Source organism: Lissotriton vulgaris, chromosome 4_1 (genome assembly GCF_964263255.1).
Source record: "Lissotriton vulgaris chromosome 4_1, aLisVul1.2, whole genome shotgun sequence".
NCBI lineage: Eukaryota > Metazoa > Chordata > Amphibia > Caudata > Salamandridae > Lissotriton > Lissotriton vulgaris.
The window spans coordinates 16130390-16157303 of NC_141691.1; the positions used below are offsets into that span (position 1 = coordinate 16130390).

Below are 26914 nucleotides of genomic sequence, written 5' to 3' on the forward strand. Positions count from 1 at the left end.
GATCCCTATTACAGTTTTCACAGTTGTTTGCATATATTTGGTGTTCTACACTCATTCCCGGCCACCAGAATACTGATTGTAATTCAGTCAGTGATTCCTTGATGTTTCTGTGCCTAAGACCCAAACCCATGTGTGCGTCTGCTATTAAAAATATTCTCCTGTTCATGTTTGGAATTACTCTATCCCCCACTCCAGGGATTCGAGCAAAAGGAACGGAGTTTGCATCGATTATGTATGCATAATTGAGTGGATAGTTTACGGGTAGTGCTGCACAGTCGCCTTTTACGGTTGTTTTTACTGCTAGCATGGTTTCCCCGTCTATATACTTATCTGTACGCTTTTCTGTGGCTACGGAAGCCGGGTTAGTTGCTTCCGCGGTGGCTGTATTAGCCAATGAATTCCCTGCAACGTGAACGCCATCACGTTGAAGACTCTGTGCGTGAATCACGTGAGTCTTTTGTAGTTCTTTACTTAAAAGAGCTACCTCGTTCCAGAGCAATTTATGCTTTATTGTGGCACCTGTGTCATCTTTGTAATCGTTTTCGATCCAACTCTGCAGTTTGTTGTTGTAAGAATTGACGCAAAAATGAGAATCGCACACTATAAGTGTGGGGAATTCGCGTTCTGCATTTTCGAGCGCCATCTTTAAAGATCTGATTTCAGTTCTCTGAACCGAACAGTTTCTTACAGATTCAGTTTTTGTTACTTTCGGTCTGAATTTACCGCACAGCCAACGGCCTTTAATGATCGCACATGCTGCATAGTAGGATTTTCTCTCTACGTTGAAATGCTGTACAAAGCTATCTGTATAGATTATACATGCGTATTGTGGGAGAGGCAGGATTTCGATTGGCAGAGGATATTCTTCTTCATATTCTAAATCATTCAGTTCTTCGTATTGCGGGGCGAAATAGTATTCCACGTCTTCCTCTCCTAGAGAATCTATGCACTGTATCCATTTCGGATCCAGTGACACTGTAGGCAGGTTTACTGGGCTGAATAGCGCTTCGAAGGCGGATTCCGCTGTAAGGATATTAATCCGTTTGCCGTGTGCTAGTTCTCTTTCATTTGCTAATGCGATTTGCACTGCGTTCACAGTTTTTTCTGTGCGACTGAATGTTTTTTCTGCTTGTGTGTACAAGTGAGATTTAATTGAAATTGGTACCTTTTCTCCCTCATTAGAGGTTAGGTATGTGAATCCGCATCTTCCTGGGATGACTCGGATTACAAGATCGATCGTGTTGTCACGTGTATCTAATTTTGTTTTTGCTAACATGTCTGTTTGCAGTGATCTCAAAATTTCTGTGTGTTTTTGAGTCCAATTGATTTGTTTTAAATCAGGTTTTATTAGTTCGTAGAGAGGTTTAACCCTCTCTGCGTAATTTAGGATGTAAGTTCTTCCGAAATTCAGAAAACCTAGTATTGATTGTAAATTCTTCAGCGTTTTTGGAGCTTGGAGTACAGCGCACTTCTCTAAGAAGTTGTCCGCTAGGCTTTTCCCTTCACTTGATAATTCGTACCCTAAAAACAGTACTGTCAGATGGGCAATTCGGGACTTTTTAAAGTTGAATTTGTAACCCTCTGCTGCGAACCCAAGTATAATGGTGTTCACTCTTTTCAAGTGAGTATCCAAGTCGTCGTCTGTGAGATAAATATCATCTACGTAAGATAATGCTTCATCATCATAGATTTGTAGTAACTCTGTTACCCTAGCTGAGAATAGTCCTGGGCTGTTCTTGAACCCTTGTGGGAGACGACAGAATTTTTTCTGTGACCCAAATGCGGAGAAAGCGGTCAAGTATCTGCTTTCTGGTGCAATGTTTTGACAAAAGAAACCATTAGAAATGTCTAATGTCGTTTTGTATTTTTTCCTAACTATGTTATTCATTAGGGCTGCACTATGCGAGTTTTGTACTGCAAAAGTTTTGCAACATGTATTAAGGTGTCTGTAGTCCAAAACTAGACGATATGAATTGTCTGGCTTGGAGACAGGAAACAAAGGATTGTTCATTTGAGAGGTGCATGTTTCAATCACCCCCTGGTACTCAAGTTGATCTAAGATCTCCCTGACCTGTTTTTTAGCTTCTTGCTTTATGGGATACTGCCGTTGGGCAGTTGGTTCACTTTTTAGTTGGATTTTGTGAGGCGTAGAATCCTCATCCCATCCTACGTGATTTTTATACAATGCAGGTGCCTGGGCTACAGCCCATTTCCTTGCATATGTGTATTTTTTGTGAATCGGTATGTGATTCGAGAAGGCAGGCATAATTACCTCTTCGCCACGAGGGCACTCCCTGACAAACTCTGGGGGCCAATCTTTTTCAGCTAACAGAATATCATAGCCTTTTGAGAGCTTATCCCAAAATAGACCCTTAATTTTCCTAGTCTTATCACCCTCTATACGCAATGTTATTTCGTATATTTTATGGGGCTTGCTAAGCCTGGCGTCGGCAGTTTCAACCTGAATGTATTCATTCGTGTCCACTGTCTCCAGATGACTCATCAAGATCTTGCGTGCTATACTGATCTCTGCTGCACTGTCCAACATTGTCAATGCCCACTCCCCGTTTTTCAACTGTGTCCTCAGTATTCTCGGCATGGTTGATTACTCTAATACTGGCTACCTTCTTTTTAGGAAATTGAGATTTCTTATTTTGAGCAGGTTCCTTGTCTTTGGACTTGGTGTGCTCTCCTGGGTCTGACCGTCCTCTTCTTTCCGAATTCTGTGGAAAAGATCGAGAGGGACGTGTATCAATACTTTGATATCTATCAGGTCTTTTTATATTATCCCTATTTCTTAGGTTATATCTTTTCTCAGAGGGCTCCCGTTGGGGAGACTGGCGTTCTCGAGTCGGAGTTCTTCCCCTCCGTCGAGGAGACCTTCCTCTGGACTGGAAAACTTTTTCCTTGGGAGTGGATTGTTTATTTCCATCCCAGCTCTTTTTAGGAGTGTTTAAATTATTTTTAATAAATAATTTTTCTGGATTTTCGAGCAGTTGGGGCTTAACTGGTTTTCCACCCAAGCTGTCTCTACCTAATTCTTCATAGCATTTTTCTATGATTTTTGCAAGCTCAACAGGATCTTTTATATCTGTTTCCCTCAACTTCTGGCGAATCGCCACAGATGCTGCTTCTCCCTTTACATTGGCTAATAATATAGCCGTGACCTGCTTGAAATCTTTCAGTAATTTCATACCTAGATTTAAAGCTGGTTCTGGACCGAATTCATTTTGAATCTGTTTTAGCACGTCTGGTATTACCGCCATAGACGGAACACCGTGTGTTTTTGTGTAAATGGAAGCAAAGACTGTACCCCAAGTGTCGCAGTCCTCCACGTGTGGTGCGATTCCCATAGGAAGGCAGATGGTCAAGATTCTGTGTTTCTCAATAGGGGTAGTATCAGGAAATACTGCCTCTATTTGAGTGATTTTCTGGGCTAACCAGAAAGGAATTTGTTCCCGTTTTACGGGTGTTTTACCAAGACATGACTGTATGTTCTGTGGTGTAATTTTATTTGTGTTCCCCTGATGAGGGGTCAGCTGGTGTGAATTAACAGCTGGCTGGACTGTTGCAGTCCGTATTACATATTGGACTAATTGCCTATGTATTTTTATTAATGTGTTTAGCTGTGCTAACAGCTCTTCTCTAGACATTTTTATAATGTCAGGATGTGGTGTGTAGCTGGCTAGAACCGGCCACGTGGCTCCTGGTCTACCTAGTGGACCGAGCCTAGTTATTTGATCATTGTGTTTTAGGGCGCCATTAAACCAGAGCAGGTGCTCTTGAAATTTAAGTGGGATTTCAATCTCCTCGAAAGGAGCGTACTCTTCCGGAGGTTCCTCTATTTTGTAATAGTGAAACTCTTGTGTTATAGCGTTTACCGCTGGAAAGTTTATCCATGAATAGAATACCTCTGTCTGCCGATACTCGTGAGCCTCTATCACGAAAATTACTGTACCACCTTGAGGTGGCAGTCCGTGTTCTATAAGTTTTAAAGTTATAGATCTTCTTAACTGGACCGGGATGATAATAGCATCCGGGTCTGTTTGTAGGAGACTCGAGTCCTCCTCTATTAGCATGGAAGCCAGCCTAGCTGTTTCCCTTTCTTCTTCACTGTCTGTCATTTTAAAAATGCAGGTTTTGCAGAGTAGGTCTCCAAGGAGACAAAGATTAGATGCACAATATTTTGGAACACTGTATCCTTCAACGTTGAATAAACCAGAGCTTTACATAGGAATCTCTTCCTACTAAGGTCGGGCGGATTTTAACCTTTCACCCACTCCAGACGTCTATTGGAGTATTTAAGGGAGAAAGGGGTGTGAAATATGCACGACTGAGTTACTCTACAAGTCTTACGTTAGTTTATCGCCTTACCAAACGTTGGGCGCCATGTAGTGTAGTTCCTAGTTTCCCACTAGGCCCTGCGCATTGGAATAACATAAACAGTAGTATCGACGTGGAACTGGCTATATTCCAGGCCTCCACTGACTATGCTAAACTTAATTGGGTTGTGTTACCAACTAGCTCAGAGGTCACTGGAAACTTTCTTCTCTGCATAGGAAGTGATCAGCTTCCTTGGCACAGACAAGAAGGGATTCAGCTTTCCAACAACCGTGCAACATGACAACTTTGCTCCTCAGATCAAGAGTCGATCTCTAGGGTCGTGTGAAACAATAGACATAGATTTCACTCAGTCAGTCTAGTGCAGTTTACTTTCACAGTATGTAGAGAATAGAGAGACGGGCGTGTATCAATAAAGGTTAACATTTATTGAACAGTCTTTCTTCTCGTACAAGAGAAATGTATTGCCACAATTGCAATAACTGTTATTATGAAAAGTACGTACAGTAAGATAAGAATAGCGAAATAGAACTGTAAAAGCATTGATATGGTTTCTTAGCCATACAATGGTTTAAAAGTAATAAAACATTTATACAGTCATATATACATTAGGCTAACATACTCAACTGGTGCTTCTAACTAAGCCTACCCCAGTGTGCCTGACCTAGGCCTAACACGTGAGAAGGGGGAGTAAGTAAGTAGCTTAAGTTAAGTTGGTTTTGCCAAGGTTTGTTTCAAGAATTCTCTTCTAAGGGTTTAGTCAACACCATACCTCTGAATAGAATGATGGAGGATTGGTATCTCCTTCAGGGGTCTCTCTCGATATCCCAGTCACCTGCGAGGGTAAACTGGAAGCGCCGGGACTGGATTTCTCTGCACGAGAAAGGCAGCGGCTTCTCTCAGCGCGTCTGGAGGAAGGAGGGGTGGCAGCGTCCGCGGGCAGCTGGGCTGGATGTCTTCGCAGAGGACGGCTGCACGGTTCCTCAAGCGTACTGCACCATAGGTCGCGCTGTAGCGGCGATAATGGTAATCAGTAGCTTCACCACCACAGGATAGCAGGCTGCAGCGACAGAGTGCTAGTTTTTACCAACACGGGGTCATGCAGGCAGCTGGCATCAGCAACATGTTCGCTCATTGCTTAAGGCAACGTTGGTAATATTTATACCTGACAGGTGCCGGGTTTGACGCAAGTTTGCTGGACATAAGACGTCAATTAAAGATGTCACTAGGAAGTGGCAGCTATCAGTTGCTCATTAGAGTTCTATTACTAATCAAAACATAGCAAGCGGGGATTTCCAGGTTTGCTAAGTTTTTATCTTGTTGAAGAACTCGGAGTGTTATCTAGGAATATCAGATAGTGACTGCTGCTCTGTCATTGCACTAATTGGTCGCAAAGGAAGTAGCAGAGAGTCATGCTGGAATGTGGCTCTGTGGCTCTGCTCGTGTGAGGCCAGAGATGACTTTACAGAAAATCGTACTTGAACGGTTATGCCAATATAGGGAACAAAGGGCTTTATAGCCGAATAGGGGCATAAGGTCACAGTATCGATCAGGAACCTAGATAAGCACATGACAGTGAACTGTAGCTCTAGAGTGCTGTTTACTTCAGAAAGAACTGACTATCATAAATATGCTAATAAACTGGCAAGTGTTTATTTACAAGATTACTAAAAGTAAGAGAACAAAAGAAATTCAAATTGTATCCTACACCACTTAACTTTTGGAAACACTAATTTTTGAGACACTTTGCAACACAAGTGTATAAAAATGACAAAGTCCCTTCAAAATTAAAAAATACTTTGTCTTAACATGCAGAAGCCTTTCACCACGGTACAGACGATTATATAAGGGAATTTGGAAGTATCTTTTGAAAGTGATAGTTTTTTAAAATGAATGTAATATCATTTATGCATCAATACACCATGGCAACAATGCCCTCTGGGCATTTTGGGTTCTAACTATACATGGTATATCCTGATCCTGGATATTTCAAGGTGCTCTTACATGTAAAACAAATAAAAAGGAGGCAAAGTGAAATAAAACAATTGCATAGGATTACCCAATGCAGTTGAATACAATGCAGTTGAATGGGGAAGCCAGGAATGATCGTAGGTTTTTTAGGTTTTGCATTGCGTAATTATATTAAATTCCAATTCGACAATGAAGTTACTTTTTTTCACTTGACTCTCCAGAGGTAGTGATAGGAAGTAGAGAATGCTAGTTAAGGGATAGCAATTCAGAAATTGGTTAGCACAGTATTTCCAAATCTATGACTCTTCCAGAGCCTAGGGGATTAATTTAGAGGGCAGTATGGACTGAAACTCTTAAAGTAACTCCATGACTCAGTGACCAGACTATTTGCATGATTTGCCTTCCCAGAGTCTACCTTACACCCACCACAGACATCCCCACTCCCATCCCACTGGCATCAATGTGGCCCTCTGAACACCAAAGAGCATATTTTTTTGCTCCTGGGAAAATGTTTGTGTGTACCTATGGTTAATATATTCATATAGTGTACAATTGCAATTGTTATTTTTCATTGCTTATGCATTTGTTACATATATTCTCTTTTGAAACACATTTGGTAAATTATTTTCACATTTTGTATTAGTTTAAATTAAATAATTGTATATTTTGTATACTAATATTTATTTTATACTTTACAATGCCTGGCAAGTTTTACATTTTGAAAAATGTGTTACATTATTTATCCATTCATAACCTTTGTAAATATATTTGTTAACATTATTGTAACATAATTTTTATTAGTATTTAACAAATCATTGTATACATTTTATACTATTATTTAATGTATACTTTGCATAGTTTATAACTTTTAGACAAAATTGCTTGACAAGTTTAACATATTAAAAGTTTTATTACAATTTTGCAACATTCAATAAACATTTTTGCTATAATTCCCATAGAATTTTTCGTTGAGTTTGGCTGCCATTTTTTTTACTGCTAGCTGTAGTTGTGTGCTACTGTTCATTGGAGCAGAAGACATATTGAAAATATTAATGTACTGTTAACATAAACAATATAATATCACAATGCTCACCAACACAAAATAAGTACAAAATAAAGCTTACAGTTTTGTAGCTGCAGATATTTTTCATCTCTGCAAAAAAATATAGCAATCCACAAAAAAGAAAAAAAATCTGAAAGCAAACACCCCCAGAAAATTCAAACATATGATCAATCTAATCAAAATCTCCCAAAGCTATACAAACTCTGTGGCATTTTGAAAAAGAACAATAACAGGACCCCCCCACCCAAAAAAGGAAATCTAAGGACACCTCCATAGAAATCAGTTGGGAACAAAACCCTGTGCAAGTAGTAAATACCCATCAGCATAACAGATTGCAGTTGCAAACATACAAATACACACCACTTAGTCATCTAAATAATCAAAACATCACATATTGTAACATAATATTCATATGTTTATATCACATTTAGAAAATGCCAAATGCCAAAACAGTGCAAAAGACTATAAAAAACACATCTTAATCTACAAAACCTATTCCCATCTTTCAAACATCCATCCTAAATCCCCACTACCCTCAAAACCCTTAAAACAACCTTAAAAAACTGTTCATTTGAAACTTGGTTCACTCAAGAAGATGGGCGTACAACATGCAATTAACGAGCCAATATCTGGTTTGACCTCACTGTCTTTTTTTACCTCACTGTCTTCTATGGAATTCAGCAATGCCATAGAACCCTCCTTTGGAGCATCAAGTACTGCTTGTCAGACTATGGACATCAGTACATCAGCAATAAATGAAGCACTATCACTGGGGGCTCCCCCTGGAGGCAAAATCCACCAGCTCTATAGCATTCAAGAAAACTTTCAGTTTTGAGAGACAGGGAGAATTAACTCTCGGAGAGACGACTCCCAGCATATTCATGGATTCCTCGCTATTGTGCTGGTGGTGGCCCTCACTCAGTTGGCGGAACAACCAGAAGTCTTACACGACTGCCTTGCTAATGTCTATCGCTGGATGTCTCACTCTGCCTTAAAGCTTAATGGAGGAAAAACCGAGCTGATGCTCCTGGGTAACTCCAGCCCCTCCATCATTGATAGTTGTTGGCCCCGGTCTCTGGGCGACCCACCATCTCCCAAGAAGGAGATCAAGACCTTGGGAGTGTGGTTGGAGGAAGTTCTGTCCTTCAGGACCCACGCCAGGAAGACTGCGGGGGTCTGTTTTGGTCTGCTGCGGTCAGCCCGCAATATGCTACCACTGCTTCCTGATTCAGCAAGGAAGCTCTTGTTGTGTGGTTTAATCCTGTCGAGGCTCGACTATGGGGACGCGGTGTTTCTCGGTGCTCCCAAAGCGACCTTAAAAACCCTCCAACAGGTTCAAAATTCAGCTGCGAGAGTGTTAATGGATGTTCCCAGAAGGCAGTCTGCTGCCCCGGCCCTCAAAACGCTTCACTGGCGCCCCGTGAAGGAGCGGGTGAAATTTAAAGCGGTATGCACGGCCCATAAAATCTTGCATGGTAAGGGCCCCCGATCCTTTTTAACATGGCCCGCCCTTATAAGCCCACACGTCTTTTGCGCTCAGATCAAAAACATCTTCTGCAGTCAGCGAGAGTAAGGAGAGCTCGCTCTGGGGGCAGGCGTTTCTCAGTGCAAGTGGCTACTCTGTGGAACTCTTTGCCCCTTAAGATTCGTTCAGAGCCCAAGATCCTACTGCTTAAGAAACTCTTGAAGACCTATTTGTTTCCACAGTAGTTATTGGGATTGAGTCTCTCCTCTTGGTCTGTTCCGCGCCGGGATGCCCCCGGGTAATCTGAGCGCGTTATAAATTTTATATAATAATAATAATAATAATAATATTCACCACTGCTGTGGAAGCTACAATTGGGGCCTCATCAATGGTCAGAGTACCAGTCAGGATGTCTCCACCACTTTAGATCCCACTGTGAATTCAAAATGCAAAAGACATTGATGGATAATCAGACTCTAATGTCCTGTTACAACAGCTCTTGGAGCTAAAAAAATATGGAAATATATCAAGAAGATGCATACAAGAAAACCGTGTCACAGCCATGCACAATCCAATCCTGTATTCAACAGCTCATGTCCCGCATCGTTGACGCAGAGCAGCAGATTTTATATCTTGAAGACCGCTTACCATATCAAATAGTCCAGGTGACTAAATTACAAAGTAAGCTGGCCAAGCTCCAAATTAAAGTTGACGATGAGGAAAATCGGTCCCAAAGATCACATTTCTTCTCTCTCTCTTCTCTTCTCTTCTTATCTCTTCTCTTTTCTTCTCTTCTTTTCTCTTCTCTTCTCTTCTCTTCTCTTCTCTTCTCCTCTCTTCTCTTCTCTCTTCTCTTCTCTTCTCTCTTCTCTTCTCTTCTCTTCTCTTCTCTTCTCTTCTCTTCTCTTCTCTTCTCTTCTCTTCTCTTCTCTTCTCTTCTCTCCTCTCCTCTCCTCTCCTCTCCTCTCCTCTCTTCTCTTCTCTTCTCTTCTCTTCTCTTCTCTTCTCTTCTCTTCTCTTCTCTTCTCTTCTCTTCTCTTCTCTTCTCTTCTCTTCTCTTCTCTTCTCTTCTCTTCTCTTCTTCTCTTCTCTTCTCTTCTCTTCTCTTCTCTTCTCTTCTTTTCCTTTTCTGTTCTCCTATTCTTTTCTTTTTTTGTTTTTTACCATGTGATGTGCAATGCTGAACATGTGAAGGTTGTTCTGTCGGATTTGCCTTTTGGTCGCCCTCTACCCACTTAGCTGCCTTGGGTGCCAAGTCACAGCACCCCTATTCCGGGTCCGGGTTAGAATTGGGGTGGGTTCTGAGTAGGAATAGAAGGGTGGGTACCTCACCAGGAACACCAGGCAGTAAGCATTACCTCCCTGGAGGAAGAGGGAGGGGGTTAGGGTGTTGTGTGGGCATGGGTAGGTGGTGAGTCATGGTGGGGGTATGAAAATGGGGTACTAAGAATCAGGATTTTTTAAATGTAAGCGGGATGATTAAAATCTTGGCAATTGATGGTATTTCCTATTTAGTTAATGTCAAGGAGCGCTGTGGAGCTCAGACCATCCATTTTAATATTTTGTAATGAATGAGATCAGGATAGTCTAAGGCAACACTAATGTCGGCTTAGCGCCAATGTCACTCCTTGTGAGTATCTGCAAGCTTTATAAACAAGTAATTTCATTTAATTCATTTCATCAATAATCACAATAAATTTAGATCTATCATAGCATGGCTGAAGCAATCAAAGGTGCAGGTTAACATACTTCTGAAGGCCAACTTGAAAGCTTCAGCCAAAGCTCTGTGGATGCCACGATGTATATCTCAGGCACTTTTACGTCAGCTAGTGCTGCTTTATGGGGGATTTCAATTCTTTTTACCAATACATTTGTGGGGGAAATTATATAGGTCATGCAATATCCCAAATCGAGATGGATTAGGGTCAGCTTGAAACTTTTTATCAGGTTAATAATTTGATCAGCTTTTATGGACCAATTGAAAACAAGGTAACACCACTAGACAACATTTACAGCATGTTGGCACCAATTACAGGACTTCATCTAATCTAAAGAGATTTCAATTTCATGTAAGAATTGAGATTCAAGTCAAGTCAAGTCAAAGAATTTATATAGCGTGCTACATACCCAGAGGGTCTCAAGGCGCTTGAGGAGGGGTGGGAAATTACTTGTCAAATATCCACGTTTTAAGTTGCTTTCTGAATGCTAGGTGGTTCTGGGTAAGGCGAAGGTAAGTGGGAAGTGAGTTCCAGGTTTTAGCTGCCAGGTAGGAGAAGGATCTACCTCCCATGGTGGTTTTGTTGATGCGGGGTACAGTGGCAAGGGCTTGGTTGGATGATCGTAGCTGGCGGGAGGGGGTGTAGAAGGACAGTCGTGTGTTGAGGCATTCTGGTCCGATTTCGTAGAGTGCTTTGTGTGCGTGGGTTAGGAGCCGGAAAGTGATCCTCTTATTGACGGGAAGCCAGTGGAGGTTTTTCAGGTGATCAGAGATATGTTCTTTTTTACGCGGGATGTCTAATATGAGCCTGGCTGAGGCGTTTTGGATTCGTTGGAGTTTTTTCTGGAGTTTAGCTGTAGTACCGGCGTAGAGGGTGTTTCCATAGTCCAGTCGGCTCGTGACCAGAGCGTGGGTGACCGTTTTCCTAGTTTCGGTGGGGATCCAACGAAATGTTTTTTTGAGCATGCGAAGAATGTTGAAGCAAGATGAAGAGACGGCGTTGACTTGTCTGTTCATCGAAAGTGAGGAATCCAGGATGACGCCCAGGTTCCGTGCATGGTCTGTCGGGATGGGTGCTTTTCCAAGGGCTTGTGGCCACCAAGAGTCGTCCCATGCAGAGGGGGAGGTACCTAAGATAAGGACTTCTGTTTTATCTGAGTTCAGTTTTAGACGGCTGTGTTTCATCCATTCGGCTACTTCTTTCATTCCTTCGTGTAGGTTAGTTTTGGCGGTGCTAGGGTCATTGGTGAGTGATAGGATCAGTTGAGTGTCATCCACGTAGGAGATGATGTTGAGGTTGTGTTGGCGTGCGATGGCCGCGAGGAGGCTCATGTATACGTTGAAAAGGGTGGGGCTGAGTGAAGATCCTTGTGGCACGCCGCAGATGACTTCAGTGGCCTCTGACTTGAATGGAGGAAGGCGGACTCTCTGGGTTCTTCCGGTGAGGAACGAGGTGATCCATTCCAGTGCTTTTCCTTGGATTCCGATGTTTCTGAGGCGTTGTAGAAGGGTGCTATGGCAGACTGTGTCGAAGGCTGCGGAGAGGTCGAGGAGGATGAGGGCGACTGTGTCTCCATTGTCCAGTAGAGTTCGAATGTCGTCTGTTAAAGCGATGAGGGCGGTCTCAGTGCTGTGTTTTGCTCGGAAGCCGGACTGTGAGGAGTCGAGGGATTTGTTGGCTTCGAGGAAGGCGGCGAGCTGGTTGTTGACTGCTTTCTCGATGACTTTGGCCGGGAATGGAAGGAGTGAGATGGGGCGGTAATTTTTGAGTTCGGTGGGGTCCGCTGTGGGTTTTTTCAGAAGGGCGCTGAGTTCTGCGTGTTTCCAGCTTTCTGGGAAGGTGGCGGATTTGAAGGAGCAGTTGATGACGTCTCAGAGGTGCGGTGCTATGATGGAGTCTGCTTTGTTGAAGATGTAGTGAGGACAAGGGTCTGTGGGGGATCCTGAGTGGATGGAATTCATCAGGCGGATGGTGTCCTCAGTGGAGATAGGGTTCCAGTCATTAAGGGTGTTCGAGGGGGGTGCAGGTCCGGTAGATGGTTGGGAGGGTTGGTCTCCGGGTTGGTTGTCGAAGCTGATGAGGATGTCTGCAATTTTGTTGTGGAAGAATGAGGCTAGGGAGTCGCAGAGTGCTTGAGAGGGGGTGATGTCGTTAGAGTTGGCCGAGGGATTGGTAAATTCCTTGACGATGTTGAAAAGTTCCTTGCTGTTGTGGGCGTTGTTATCTAGTCGTTCCTTGAAGGCGGTTTTCTTGGCCTTTCGGATCAGTTGGTGGTGTATGCGGGTGGCGTTTTTGAAGGCGTCCCTGGTGCTGGTGGTTGGGTCTTTTTTCCAGGCCTTCTCAAGGGAGCGGCAGAGTTTCTTGGATTTCTTAAGATCATCGTTGAACCATGAGGCCTTTTTGCTGCCTAGTTTGATTTGACGTTTTTTCAACGGTGCTAGGATGTCGGCGCTGTTGGATAGCCAAAGGGAGAGGTTGGAGGCGGCTTGGTCGGGGTTTGAGGAGTGGGCTGGGGGGTTTAGAAGAAGCGATGAGGAGATCTGGTCGATGGTGATTTTGTTCCAGTTTCTTTGCAGAGTTGGTTGGGGGTGGTTGTTGGGTTTGGGCTTGTTGTAGGTAAAGTGAACGCAGCTGTGGTCAGTCCAGAGGAGAGCCGTAGTGTGGCTGAAGGAGACATGATTGCTAGAGGTGAAGATAGGGTCGAGAGTGTGACCTGCGATGTGGGTGGGGGAAGTGACCAGTTGTCTAAGTCCGAGGTTGGCGAGGTTGTCCAGAAGGGTGGTGGAGTTGCGGTCGTTGTTCTTTTCAAGGTGAAAGTTGAGGTCTCCCAGGAGACCTCAACTTTCACAGAGCTTATTTTGTTTTATTCTGATGTTCTATCAAACATCAGAATAAAACAAAATAAGCTCTGGTCTTGGCTAGCCTTTTGCAAGATGTTACACTAGTTGATCCATGGATAGCAGACTACCCTACCAGTTGGGAATATACCTGTTTTTCCAAATGTTTTTACTTTGCATCACATATTGACTATAGTTTAATATTACATGATTCGCTTAAGGTAGACACTGGTATTATTGCTAGCCCCTTTTCAGACCATTCTGTCCCATTTGTAGATCCCAAATTATGTGAGTCCTCTAAGGGAAGTCCATACTGGTCCTTTAACGAATTATGGCCAATATTAGGTGCCCTTAGTCACAGTTTAATGTACGTATTGCATTAATTAGTCACTTGCCCTGGGGCCAGTATTAGGGGTCTTACTCCCCGATATGTTCCGGTAGTAGAGAACTCTGTTTGGAGGGGTAAGAATAGTCATGCAATGCCATCAAAAAGTGTTACCATCATCTTGTCTATAGTTGTAAATTGATGCATAGTATTGGGTGGTGTGTTTGGAATAAGTGCACTTTCCCTTTTCCAAAACATAAAGCACAGACTGGACAATCATTTATTGAGTGTTAATATTGTATAGCTGTGACTGGTGATTGCTAGCCCACACCACCTCCCTTGAGTAGGCCTTGGACTGCTTATCTTTGCTTCCTTGTGAGAGTGAAGATTACTGACCTCACAGCGTACACACAATAAATCCAGGTTAAAATAGGTGCCCTTATAATAAATTAGACAACATGGACAAATGAGCCTCCATGACTCGGATAAATGTATACTTGGACAGCAAATTACTGGCCTAGAAGACAGAGCTGATGTACTCTTCTTTTAGATACATCTGAACCATATAAGAGTTTCGCACTGGACTAGTTGTTAAAAACATCATGAGAATTTCTGGAACATGAAAAAAGAGAAGTGCAGTGGCATCCCACTGTGGAAGGAGGTGCAAGCGTAAAGCCCAGCTTAGCTTTACTTTGGTGTATGTTGAGTTAGCCCTTTTCCGTCCTTTGACTGCTCCATTTACTCTGGTCTCCTGCTCCCCAATGTCTCCATTTTTGTTAACAGTGGTTAATGGAAAGTGTTTGGTGATTTCATATCTTGACGCAAGGAACTACTTTTAGGAAATAGAGAAGGGGTCACACATTAATATCGCAGTGGGACCGTGAACATCACTGCTTTACTTGGTCACGCTAAGGTGATTGGATTTTTCTGTGTGCACTGTCTGTGTCCTGAAGCAAATAATTTTGTTTGGCAAACAGCATAAGCAGTTCACCTGCTTCCATCAGCTGATAAATGTAAACAAGTGAGGGATTGATTCTTTGTGACTTTAGGGGCACATGAATATTAATGGTGATTCATGTCTGCCCTCCGTTAATCTGCAATTTAAATTATTTAGTATAAATCTAGGTGCACAAGTCATAGAAGTAGTTTGTACCTTTCCATCATTCAGAATGGCGTCTTTTCATGCCCTGAAAGAGCTCCATGATAAATACCTGGATCCGAAGGAACTGATGGAGTGCTTCTTCCGACAGGAGTCAGACTTTCAGGAAGATTCTATTTATAGGATATTTGATCTTTTGAATAAAGCCTTCTCTTCGGGTAAGTGGCTCTTTGATCCATTACACCCTGATCTTTGATTCTCTTTCTCTGTGGTGCTAGTGGTGGGGGATCTAGGGGCTAAATAAAGTTTGACTAATCATAAAATGCATTCAGACGGTTTTTGAGAAACATTTCTGTTGTGAAAACATGTTATTAATTGAATCCTGTCCTAGACTGGGGGAAATCTCTGTGATTCAGATATCCTAATTTATTTCTCAGTTCTGATTGCTAGACGATACGTATAATAAGTATAACACATGTCAGGATTACAGCGCTCTTTCAGAATCAAAGAAAGGACAGTTGATGAGATCTGGGACTAGAATCAGAATCAGGAAGAGGAAGAGAATGGGTGGGTGTGATCAATGTTTCTTCTTTGTTCTGATAATGGAAATATTGAAAGGAGGAATCTGCACCTAAGCGATGTGTTGAATGTGGTATGATGAATCATCTCTTGCCATAGCTTATGTTAAAATAAAACATAACAAACCTTTTGTTGAATAAAAAACACAACTTAGCCTTATGTTAAAATAAAACACAGTACACCTTGTGTTACAATAAATCCGAACACAGCCTTTTGTTAAATGAAACACTGCACAACCTTGTGTTAAAAAACACAACACCTTATATTAAAATAAATCACAACACAACCTTATTTTAAAAGACAACTCAGCACAGCCTTATTTTAAAATAAAACACAACACATTATTTTGTTAAAGTTAAGAACAACACAGCCTTATGTTAACATAAAACAAACTGCAGTCTTATGTTAAAATAAAACACAACACAATCTTATGTGATAATGAAAAACAGCACAGCCTTGTATTAAATAAATGATAACAAAGCTGTATGTTCAAATAAAGCACAGGACAACCTTATGCTAAAATTAAACACAACACAGCCTTATGTTCAAATAAAACAATGCACAACCCTATGTTCAAATAAAACAGTTTATAAACACTAAATAGCTCCTGAAGGAATTTTGCTGGCATAGCACACAATACACTGACGACAAAGTGAGAAAAGTAAATGAGAATAAAATCCATTGCAGGGTACAGTGAAAGACCTGTGGGCAACACATTCACCATCAGCATCAAAAGACAAATAGACTACTGCTTTATTTGTCCTGGTGAAAACCTGTATTTTTTTGTCACTGATTCTAAGGAAATCCCACTAAGACCTCAACTCAAGGTCATGTAATAGTCACTGTGACACGGACAGTTAAACAGTAATGTCTCTCAGAGATGTTCAACAATCACAGATAGATAGTACCTTCTTCAAGTCTCATAGGCTTGTAAGTTTGCAACACTAAACTACTGGCTGATCTTTGATGGGTTTCATATGTGTTTCATCATTCAGTGCATACCATCAGCGTGGCATGCTTTGTCTCTGTCAATAGAGGTCATTTTTGCAGCTGCTGACGAGAAAACCCTAGGCACTGCAATGAAACCAAAGGTTCACTAGTGACACTGTAATATAACCAAAATGTTCACGAGTGACACTGAAATGAAACCAAAAGTTCACCAGAGACACTGACATAAAACCAATGGTTCACTAGTGACACTGAAATGAAACCAAAAGTTCACCAGAGACACTGACATAAAACCAATGGTTCACTAGTGACACTCAAATGAAACCGAAGGTTTACCAGTAATAAAGCCAAGCGTTCACTAGTAACAATGGAAGAAACCAATGTTTTAGCAGTGATATTTAAATAAAAAAAGGTTCACTAGTGGCATTGAAATATAACCAAACATTCACTGGTGACATTGAAATAAAATCAAGGGTTCACCAGAGACACAGACATAAAACCAAGGGTTTACTAGTAATACTGGAATCAAACAGATGAAATGAAAACGTTGGCTGTTCTTAATGTATCATACATGAGTGATTATTTAATGCCCCAAACATCCAACCACAGCTCATGCATGTTCCTTGGGAATTCAAGACGAACAAGAACACACCCTCATCAATTCCAATGCGTAAGCTTGTTTGTAAAGCACAGAAAGTGTGCTATAAAGGCCAAGAAAGAAATATTTACAAAGAAAATGCATGGAGTGCACAACAGGGAAAGGGCAGGTATGCAACATACTTAAAGGAAAATGGTGCCTTCCGGCCTTTTCCCCTGCACCAGTGTTGTCGTGGCTGAGTAGAGCCAAAACGGGCACTATTGCACGTGTGGCATTTTCCTCCTTTGTGTAGGCTACAGAATGCAGCACACACAGAATGAGGAAATACAGGGAGACATGAAGCCTCCCTTGGGAAGGAGTAGCATGTTTGCCCGTACCAAGGTTTACTAGTTCTGGTAACTTGGTAAATCTGGGAGTGCATGAAATCCATGGGATTTGCATGTGAACGCCCATGCTTCTCAGAGCAGAGTAAGGCAAAACAGTGATTTACACTGCATCGATGTATGGGGTCCCTCAGGGCCATGCAAAGTGAACATGATTGGCTTCATAAATCACATTTGAGGTCTGTGTTGCACATGTACCGCATTTCGTGATGCAAATATGAAACAAACAGGCTCATAAATATGACCCCTATTCTCTCTTGTCCCCCTATGTATATGGGCAAACTTTAAAGGGTTCCCCTCAAGGGGTGCTGCTAACAATACAGAAAGTGTCCTGGCACTGGTGGGTCTTTGTATTCCAGGTTCCAGCTGCAGATTATGAGTCCACACATTTTAAATGTTGAATTAGAAATGGTGCAATCTCCCACAAAGATATTGCTCCATCTGATTTAGTGTCAATCACCTCCACTTGTTTGCAACATTAATTAGGATTGCAAACCACAGATACATAGGTGTGAATCTCAAATACAGGAGGCCCATTGTTGCAGAGATTCTGCACATAAACAGAACTATGCGCAGGAAAGAAGGAACTCAGTAAATAGGGGTGTACCAACCTATGACATTAGTACCCAAAATCCCAAAGTGACGAGCTATAGTGTTGTCATGGGGATGAGCCTTGCATTTACACCGTGATATGTTGGCATGAGCTTATTAGAAGTTTAAACGCCATTTTTACTTTTTGCTGCCTTTGCACACGGCACACCTTATTATAAATGTTTAGAGTCTAGCAGAGTGTTTTGCACCACTCAAGAATAATATGTTTTTCTATACTAGCAGCATTGCTTGGTAAGCTTTGTCTGAACAGTGAGTGCCGAGGCCTTCAAGGTTATTTCAACACAGTGGTTGTTGTACTTTATTTATTTTTTATTTATTTATTGAAGTTTTGTATAGCGCTAGCTGGACCCGAGGGTATCAGAGCGCTTCACAGCAAATAGAGAGATGCAACCAGGGCAATAAGCATAGAAAACAAGAATCGGAAACGATAGGAGGGAAATATAGCCTGTACACCAACAGAACAACAACAATAATAACGCAATAAGAGACGGAGTTCGGGGGCGAATCAGTTAGTTCTGAGTTCCGCAAAGGCTATCAGATTTCTGCTGTTGGGAGATGGGCTTCTCGCTAAGCACCGGAGCGTTCAAGGAAGAGGGCTTTGAGTAGTGTTTTGAATTGTGGGAAGGAGGCGGTCGTTCTGATATGGTGGGGGATGGAGTTCCAAATCCTGGGAGCGTTCCCCGCAAAGGATTTGTTTGAGGTCTTGCGTTTCTGTGATTTCAGCGGGATGAGCAGGAGTGTGTTGGAGCTTCTGAGGTTCCTGGATTGTCCAGCCCTTTTGAGTTTAGAGGCCAGGTATTCTGGTTTGCCTGTATGCAAGGCTTTATGTGTGAGGCAAGCTCTGCGGAAGTTGGCTCATTGGTCAATCGGGAGCCATTTCAGTTCTTTGAGTGCCGGTGAGATGTGGTCAAATTTCTTTGTTCCTGTGATCATTCTTGCGGCAGCGTTGAGGGTGGAGTTGAGGGGTCCCAGGTGTGACTTGGCTGTTCCAGTCAGTACAGCAATGCCATAGTCAATTCTTGAGAGCACAAGTGCCTGGGTGGCATGTTTCAGATCTTTGGGGGGAGGAAGGGTTTAATTTTGTAGAGAAGTTTCAAGTTCAAGAACGCGCTTTTGGCGGTTTTGGAGATGCGCTTCTTCATGTCCAGTTTGGGGTCGAGAGTGATTCCTAGTGATTTTGCTGAGTCCGTTGGAGTAAGAGAGACATTGAGGGCATTTAAGGCTTTGATCCATTCCACTATTTCTGGGTTTTCATCTTTGTTCGAAATTAGGAGGACTTCAGTTTTCTGAGAAAAGAGACTGTGTAGCAAACCAATTATTGTTGTACCGCCCTAATAACACAAATAGTGTTATGCGACCTACATAATTATTGGCTAAGACAAAATGATGTATCAAATTTCGGAGACCATTTTATTTTTATTTTTTTCTCCCTTCTATCTATTTTTTTTATATATTATTTATCATTTTTACATATTTTTTATCTTTCAGTTATTTGCACCATTTACATTCAAATACATATATTACATATATTCACATAACCATACAACGAACAGAGAGACAAAGATGAAAAAAAGTGCTATAGGATATTTTCGGTCGATGGAAAAGTTGAAGAAGGCAATGCGGTGGAATAGAACTACGCGCGTTTCGGCCAGTGGCCTTCGTCAGGTGATGTCATTTGCAGGTTAAAGACATGACAATGTGTAACATAGGTAGGTATTGGATCTAATGAATCTTCACTTTAGTGTTTCTCACTAGTTATTGTTCCTGATGAGAACATTTAATTTTTACTTGTAAGAATCTTTTACCAGTAATTCGTAGACATCTGCGTACTGGACAGGATTTTTCCCTTCGAGAAGAGATATTTAAGGTGTTTTCTAATGTAGGTACTGTGTGTCAACCTTTCTAAATGCTTTAATTGATCTGCAGAGGACTCGCTCATTTATGGCAACATTGTTGTTTCGAATTCCTGAGTCAAAGACATCCGTCTATAGTTTCTCATTCTGCTGTGGGTCTGATAATGAAGTGATCTTTATCTATAATCTGCTGGTCGGATTAGCTTTCCTGTTATGTGCTTTTATAGAACGCGGGAGTTCTCGTCTGGCGTCTACTTCTCTTCACAGCCAGTGGTTGTTGTTCAGATTGATCAGAGCACGTTCTAGATATTCTAGACATAACATATATGCAGCTGTGGCCACCTCTGATTTTTGGCGTGTTTAATAATGCACTGCGTAGGCTTGCTGACACACACTTGGAGAACATACGCATGCGGAGAGATGGTACAGAAACTGATGTGATCCATTTCTGCTAGGACCAGAGGTATGGGGATGCCCTTGTAATCCCAAGAGACCTTCTGTAGATATAAAATAACCTATTAGCAAGGTAGGGTGAGATATAGGTGTAATCTAACCTGTTTTCCATTTAGCATTTTAACATGCTTTCTCCCTTTGTATTTTATGGAATAGTAACTATGCTGATAATACTGTTTTTTTTTTTTTTTTTTTTTTTTTTTTGGTGCAAGACGTTTATTTAGTGCCGTTAAGTATACACAGCATACTGCCACAACCCGGAGGCCGGCTGCTATAGCACATGTCATTAATCACAAATAAGCATCAGCAAGAAGGCAATAGTGCGTTGCGGAACTGTAGATATGGAAAATAACATCAGTAACAGCACAGGTGCATAGAGCATATAAATGCGTCTTACTTTTGTCGTTTTTGGTGAAAAAGAGAACAATAAAAACAAACAAAACAACATCGTCAGAAGCGTGCGCACCACAAACAGGCAGAGTTCGGAGGGGAGGGGGGGGGGGGTGGGAACAGCCTCCCGCAGCAACCAGGTGGACCACGAGCAGGTAAAGCATACAGGTGAGTGGAGCAGCAAGGACAGTTCAGGGACATAGCAAGGGGGGTAAAGTGCATAGTGCAGTCACAAGGCATACAACGTTGCAGGGCAGGTCCAAAGAGGTTCAGCACTCCATCCTCATAACACCTAGAGCAGTATTACATTTTACAACTCATCGTCACTCGGCGCTTCCGTTATCAGGTAGCACTGCAGCGGAGCCCAGACATCAGTCGGCCTGGATGAGAGTGGCAGCAACTCCGCATACGTGTGCAGCTGTTCCTGACAATACACCAGGTCCCGTATCCATTCCTTAAACTTGGGCGCCCTGCCTCTGCCCCATCTACAGGCCACCCTCCGCTTGGCTAGCAGCAGAGCTAACGCGACATATTTGCGGTGAGCCGCCTGCAGGGGTACGACCCAACCCAATAGTGCCATCTCAGGAGTTGGCGGCACCGTTGCATTGATCATGGTAGAGAGGGCCTGAAACACTAGATCCCAATACTGACGTACAGTGGCACACTCCCAGGCAAGATGCAAAAAGTCAGCTCCAGGGGCCCGCACCGATCACAATTATCAGTGTCTCGCAGCCCAAATCTGTGTAATCGAGCCGGGGTATAATACAAGCGGTGTACGAATTTGTAGTGGATAATTCTATACCTGCTGCTGGATGAGATACGTTCTGTTTGTAGTAAGCTAAATTCCCATTGTTGAGCGGGGCAGGCAGCTCCTGATCCCACTTCGCTTTGGCAGGAAGTGTGGTGAAGTCAGTGTGTGTTCTAACTAGTCTGTACAACGTGGACACAAGCTTATATGGATTTGCAAGTTGCAGGATGTGTTGCAGGGGTATGAGGATCGGTGGCTCGTGCGGAAAGTCAGGTGTAAGGGCTTGCAGTCCGTGGCGCAAGCGCATATAGTAAAACACATCTAGTGAGGAAGGGTGTATGGTCCCAAATAAATGATCCCTCGTACGGAATTCGCCATTATGATATAGATCCCCCCACGTGCGGACATGGATTTTAGACAGTAAACGCTGGAAGCCAGTTTCCTGCAGCAGCTGCAATTGTGGGTGATAAGCCAGGGGCATACATGGAGCGTAGAGAAACTTCAGCCCCAGGGAAGCACAAATGTGTAGCCATGCCGTGATAGTGCTAGACAAAGTGTTCGGGGTCTTATCCCTCCCCTCGATAACGGCATACAGAGCTCCCTCGATAGGCGTGGGGTGCGCCAGCCAGTGTTCCGCAGCCAGTTGTGGCATGTATCTCGGCTGCCTCACCCAGAAGTAAGCATAGTGCGCCTGGGCCGCCCTGAAGTATAGCTCAAAATCAGGTATACCGAACCCCCCCCGCACATAGGGCCGCGTCAGAATCTCCCATTGGAGCCTAGCCTGCTTCCCTCCCCATACCAATTTAAGCATTTCAGAACGTAGTCTCTTAAAAAAGTATGCACCAGGATGGAAAGGTATGTTAAGAAACAGGTAGAGCAGTTGCGGAAGTACAACCATTTTAATCAAGGAGGCCCTGCCCACCATCGACAGGGGAAGGGACACCCATCTCGTAACCTGGTCTTCAATCCTACTAAAGGCAGTGCCATAGTTCGCTCTCATAAGCGCTTCCCGGTCCCTCTCAATGTGGACCCCCAAGTACTTAAAATCACCTTCAGTCCAAGTGAGCGGATATTCCAATGGGAAGGCCTGAGTGGCCGCCGTGAGGGGAAATATGCACGATTTGGTCCAATTTATTTGCACTCCCGAGAGAGTCCCGAATCTAATGAACTCCCTAAGTATGGGATGTAGGTTGTCCCGAGGGTGCCGGACATACAGCGTGATATCGTCAGCGTACATGGATATAAGTATTTGTCGCTGGAAGCAACGCAGTGCGCTGTCCTTATAATGTTGCCGCAGTTTGGCTGCAAGGGGTTCCGTGGCGATTGCAAAGAGCAGAGGGGATAGGGGGCACCCCTGCCTCGTACCCCTAGAGATCTCAAAGTCAGGGGAGAGCTGCCCATTAATAAGGACTTTGGCCGTGGGCCGCGTGTAGAGCAGTTTTATCCAGGAAACGAAGATGGCCGGGAATCCCATGCGGTTTAGTACCCCAAAGACGTAATCCCACTCCAGGGAATCAAATGCCTTGGTGGCATCCAAAAAAATGGCCGCCATGGGCAGGTCCTCATGCACAGAATCGTACACAGAAAAAAAGGTGCGTAGGTTGTGGGATGTAGCCCTCCCTGGGACAAAGCCCGCCTGATCCGGGAAGATCAGGTTAGGCAGCAGTAAGCTAATTCGGGTGGCAATAAGCTTTGCAAGTATTTTCACATCACACGTCAATAAGGAGAGGGGCCTATATGAGTCGCAGTGTGACGCAGATTTCCCGGGCTTGAGTAAAGAGATAATCAGCGCAGTTCTCATTGATGCGGGGAGATGCCCCACCTCCAGAGCGTCCTCATAGACCTCCCGCAGTACCGGGGCCATGAATTCAATGTATGTTTTGTAGAATTCAATAGGGATGCCATCAAGGCCTGTGGCCTTGCCCGATTGCATACTCATAATCGCCTCTTTCACCTCGTCAAGCTCAAACGGGGCACTCAAAAACGCCCGTTGAGCGTCACTCAGCCAACCAAGCGCGACATCCGCGAGGTAGTCGTCCAAAGGAGGGCCCCCTAGTCCCTTAGAGGTGTACAGCTTATCGTAATGGCCCACGAACTCGTTAAGGATTTGTGTGGAGTCGCGGAGCAACAGCCCCTCGGCCGTCTCCAGCTCCAGTATAGTTGTAGGCGCCCTCGCAAGCCGGACCGTAGCCGCCAACACCTTCCCAGGCCTATCTCCTTCTCCGTATTTCCGCGCCACCCAGTATTTATGTCTAAATTTCCCCTCACGTGCAGCTTCCTCGGAATATTCAGTAACCAAATGTCGAATCTCTGCCAGAGTGTCGCTAGTGGGGCGCACACGGAGGGTCTCTTCCGCCTGGCTCAGTTTTACTTCTAGTGCCTTTAAGCGGTTCAGGATAGCTTTAAGCACACCCGAGCCCTTCGCAATGCAGAAACCTCGCAGTGTGACTTTGAAGGCATCCCAGACTGTCTCCACTGCACCCACAGACCCCTTATTCCTTGCAAAAAAGTCTAAGCATTCCTCGCGCAGCGTCTCCCTAAATTCCTCATCTAACAGCATTGCGGCTTGCATGCGCCACGCGGTAACAGGAGGGCCTAGCTCAGCTCCGCGCATGGCGACCAGAACCGGGGCATGGTCCGAATAGGTCCTAGGGAGGTGTCGTGCACCAGTGATAGTGGCATACATGTGTGTGGTCAGAAAAAAATAATCAAGCCTGGCCCATGACCTAGCCTGCGCCGTGAAATGCGTACCCTCCCCCCTCGGCCCGCAGTGTGCTCGCCAAGCATCCACTAGGTGATTCTCCTCCAAGATGGCGCGCAGCACCTCCCGCCCTTTCGTGTAGTGGTGTGGGGCCGGGTGTGAGCGGTCCAGGGTCGGGTCTATAGTAACATTAAAATCCCCCCCCATATTATGTGTTGCGACCCTGCTTCCAGTATAGCAGCCCAGAGTGTCTCGAAGTATTGCGGGTCGTCCACATTGGGGCCATAACAACACGCAAGGGTGACCGTCACACGGCCCAATCTGCCCCATAGCAGGCAATATCTCCCTTGTGCATCTGATTTCATGCCAGCCATGTGAAAGGGTGTCGACTTTTTAACCAGGATTGCAGTACCACGGGCATAGGAGGAATACGAGGAGAACGCAGTACTCGAGGCCCATCTACTACCAAAGGCTGGCAACTTGTGGGGTGCAAAGTGCGTCTCCTGCAGAAATGCTATGTGAACATTATGTCTGTCCAGATATCCCAGAACATGGCGTCTCTTCCGATGATCCCCCAAGCCCCGCACATTCCACGTAAGAACATTCAGACAAGTGTCCCCCATCTCAACATTCTTTCATATAACAGAACAATCCAACTGCACCAACAGTCCCACAGTTAAAATCACCAGCGGCCCACAGTAACCCCGGCCACCACAAGTAGCAGTCCCTGAGTCCCCCCCCCGTATCAAAGACAGTCGACCAGCCCATCCCAGGACGGGTGGAGGGTGGATGAGGTAAAGGTGCGCACGCTCGACTACAAAATGAAAACTGAAACCCAGTGCAAACCCAGGCATCCAACACTAGAAATCGTAACCGTTGCCATTCAGCAAACAGGCCTCCGTATGTGGCTAACCATGAGGCATCCCAGTTGTCCCCTCTCGAGCAGCGACACATAGAGAGAGGAGCCGGCAAGCACAGAGTTAGCACTCGGGGCCACAGGCCCAATTCAAGGGCAGTGAAAAACAAGGACCAGATCATCACGAACTGCCCCCTTGAAGAACTTCCCCCCACCCCCACCCACTGAAGCGCCCCCAACTCGCCAGTACCCTGTGCCCACCCCCCTCCCCGAGCAAACCCGCAACAACTCAACAGTAAAAGTGCAGTGAGCACGTCCAGTGGGGTACACCCATTCGGGGTTCTAGAGGTGCACCGTCGTCCACCCCCGCCTCTCCTCACCGCAGTTACCGCCATGCTTACCGTCCTTGTCCGGGCGAGTGAGTCAGCATGGGGGGGGTGGGGGCCTGGCATGCTACAGGGCCTGCAGCACCACCCAGCCCTACACTCCTGGGGGCAGTGTCAGGAGCAGTAATCCATAGTAAAGAAATAAAAAAGGCATATATCAATGAGTCATCAGAGACGAAAGCGAAGATCCCAGTTCAATCCGCATCAGAATCGTGTCCGCCATCCGCCTGTGCAGCTCTCCTGTCCCTTTTCGGCAGGGTCTTGATGTACTCCTCAACCTGTTGCGGGTTCAAGAAAAAGTGCTGCGTGCCTTGGTGGGTTACGCGGAGCTTGGCAGGATAAAGTAATGCATAGTCAATGTTCAAGCCTCTGAGCTTTCGTTTCACGGCGAGAAACTTCCTTCTCTGTTCCTGAACAAGCGGAGTAAAGTCCGGATAAATGGAGAAGGACACTCCTTCAAAATTTAGGTTCTGATTCGCCCTCGCTGCTTTCAGTGCCGCATCCCGATCACGGTAGTTTAGCAGGCGTGCTATGATGGGCCTCGGCGGGGTGCCTGGTTGAGGTTGAGGTCCAAGGGAACGATGGGCCCGCTCCACTATAAACTGTTTGGAGAGAGCCTCCTCTCCCACTGTGGCCATGAGCAAGCGTTCGACATATAACTCCATACGTCCCGTGTTCGTGGATTCCGGAATTCCCGTAATCCGGACGTTGTTCCGCCTGCCCCTCGCCTCCAATTCTTCGTTCTTGGCGGCGATCACCCGCAAAATGTTGTCTATGCGGGATAGTCGCGTGGCTTGCGATGTTGTGGCATCCTCCGTTTCGGATATGCGGCGTTCGGCTTCCGTTAGCCGTTCGTCGTGTACATCCATTCGTTGAACTATGCCGTCCATCCGGGCGGAGAGCCGGTCCACTTTGTCCACCACCGTGGCGAACCCCTGCCGCATCTCCTGAAGCATTGTTGCCATCTCCGGGACCAGGGGGGTCGCCTCTGCCGCCGGGCTCCTCGGCGGCGCACTGTCCCCCGTCTGCCTCGTCCCCTTTTTCTGCGTCGCTGGTTCAAATTGCAGCTTGGGCTGCCGAGTATCTGGTTTCCCCATGCCAGGCAAGCAACAATCTCACCTCCGTGTCAAGCCGCTCTATTAGGAAGTGCACGCGTGGGAAACCACGGCGGTGGATCGGTTTCGACGTCCAGTGTCCAATATAGTCCGGGCCGAAGCAGACGTTCAACAGAATGTCTCCGGCTCAGAAAGCGAGCCGCCGAGGCAGGGTCCCACTGCTAGGTTGATGGGCCAGGTCCGCCAGGCGGAGGTGCGCGAGGCGTAGCGCGGCCTACACGCCACGTGTCAGTCCTGGGCGTTGCGTGCGGCACCACGCCGTCAACAGCGAGGTCGTAGCTCTCGATCACTCCCGCTCCAGACTGATCTCGATCTAGCTCCGTCCCCAAAGGTCGTAGAATCTCCAAACTCGGACAGAGTGTGCAGTAGCTATATCTCAATCCCCCAGACCGTTTTCGGGCGGGTGGTCGCAGTTTTGAAGGATAAAAGGAAGGATAAGAATGCCAGGCAGCCGGAGCCACACTAGAGTGCGG

General features: G+C 44.8%; 1 protein-coding gene across 1 annotated transcript in view; it reads left to right on the forward strand.

Moving 5' to 3' along the window:
* The first annotated feature begins 14881 nt into the window (after window positions 1-14881).
* LOC147718229 (nicotinamide N-methyltransferase-like) overlaps window positions 14882-26914 on the forward strand; it is a 77852-nt gene continuing 65819 nt past the window's right edge. The window contains exon 1 of the mRNA XM_086966649.1: window positions 14882-15037. Coding sequence (XP_086822775.1) covers window positions 14890-15037 — 148 coding nt within the window. The 5' untranslated portion in view covers window positions 14882-14889. The remainder of the gene's footprint in view (window positions 15038-26914) is intronic.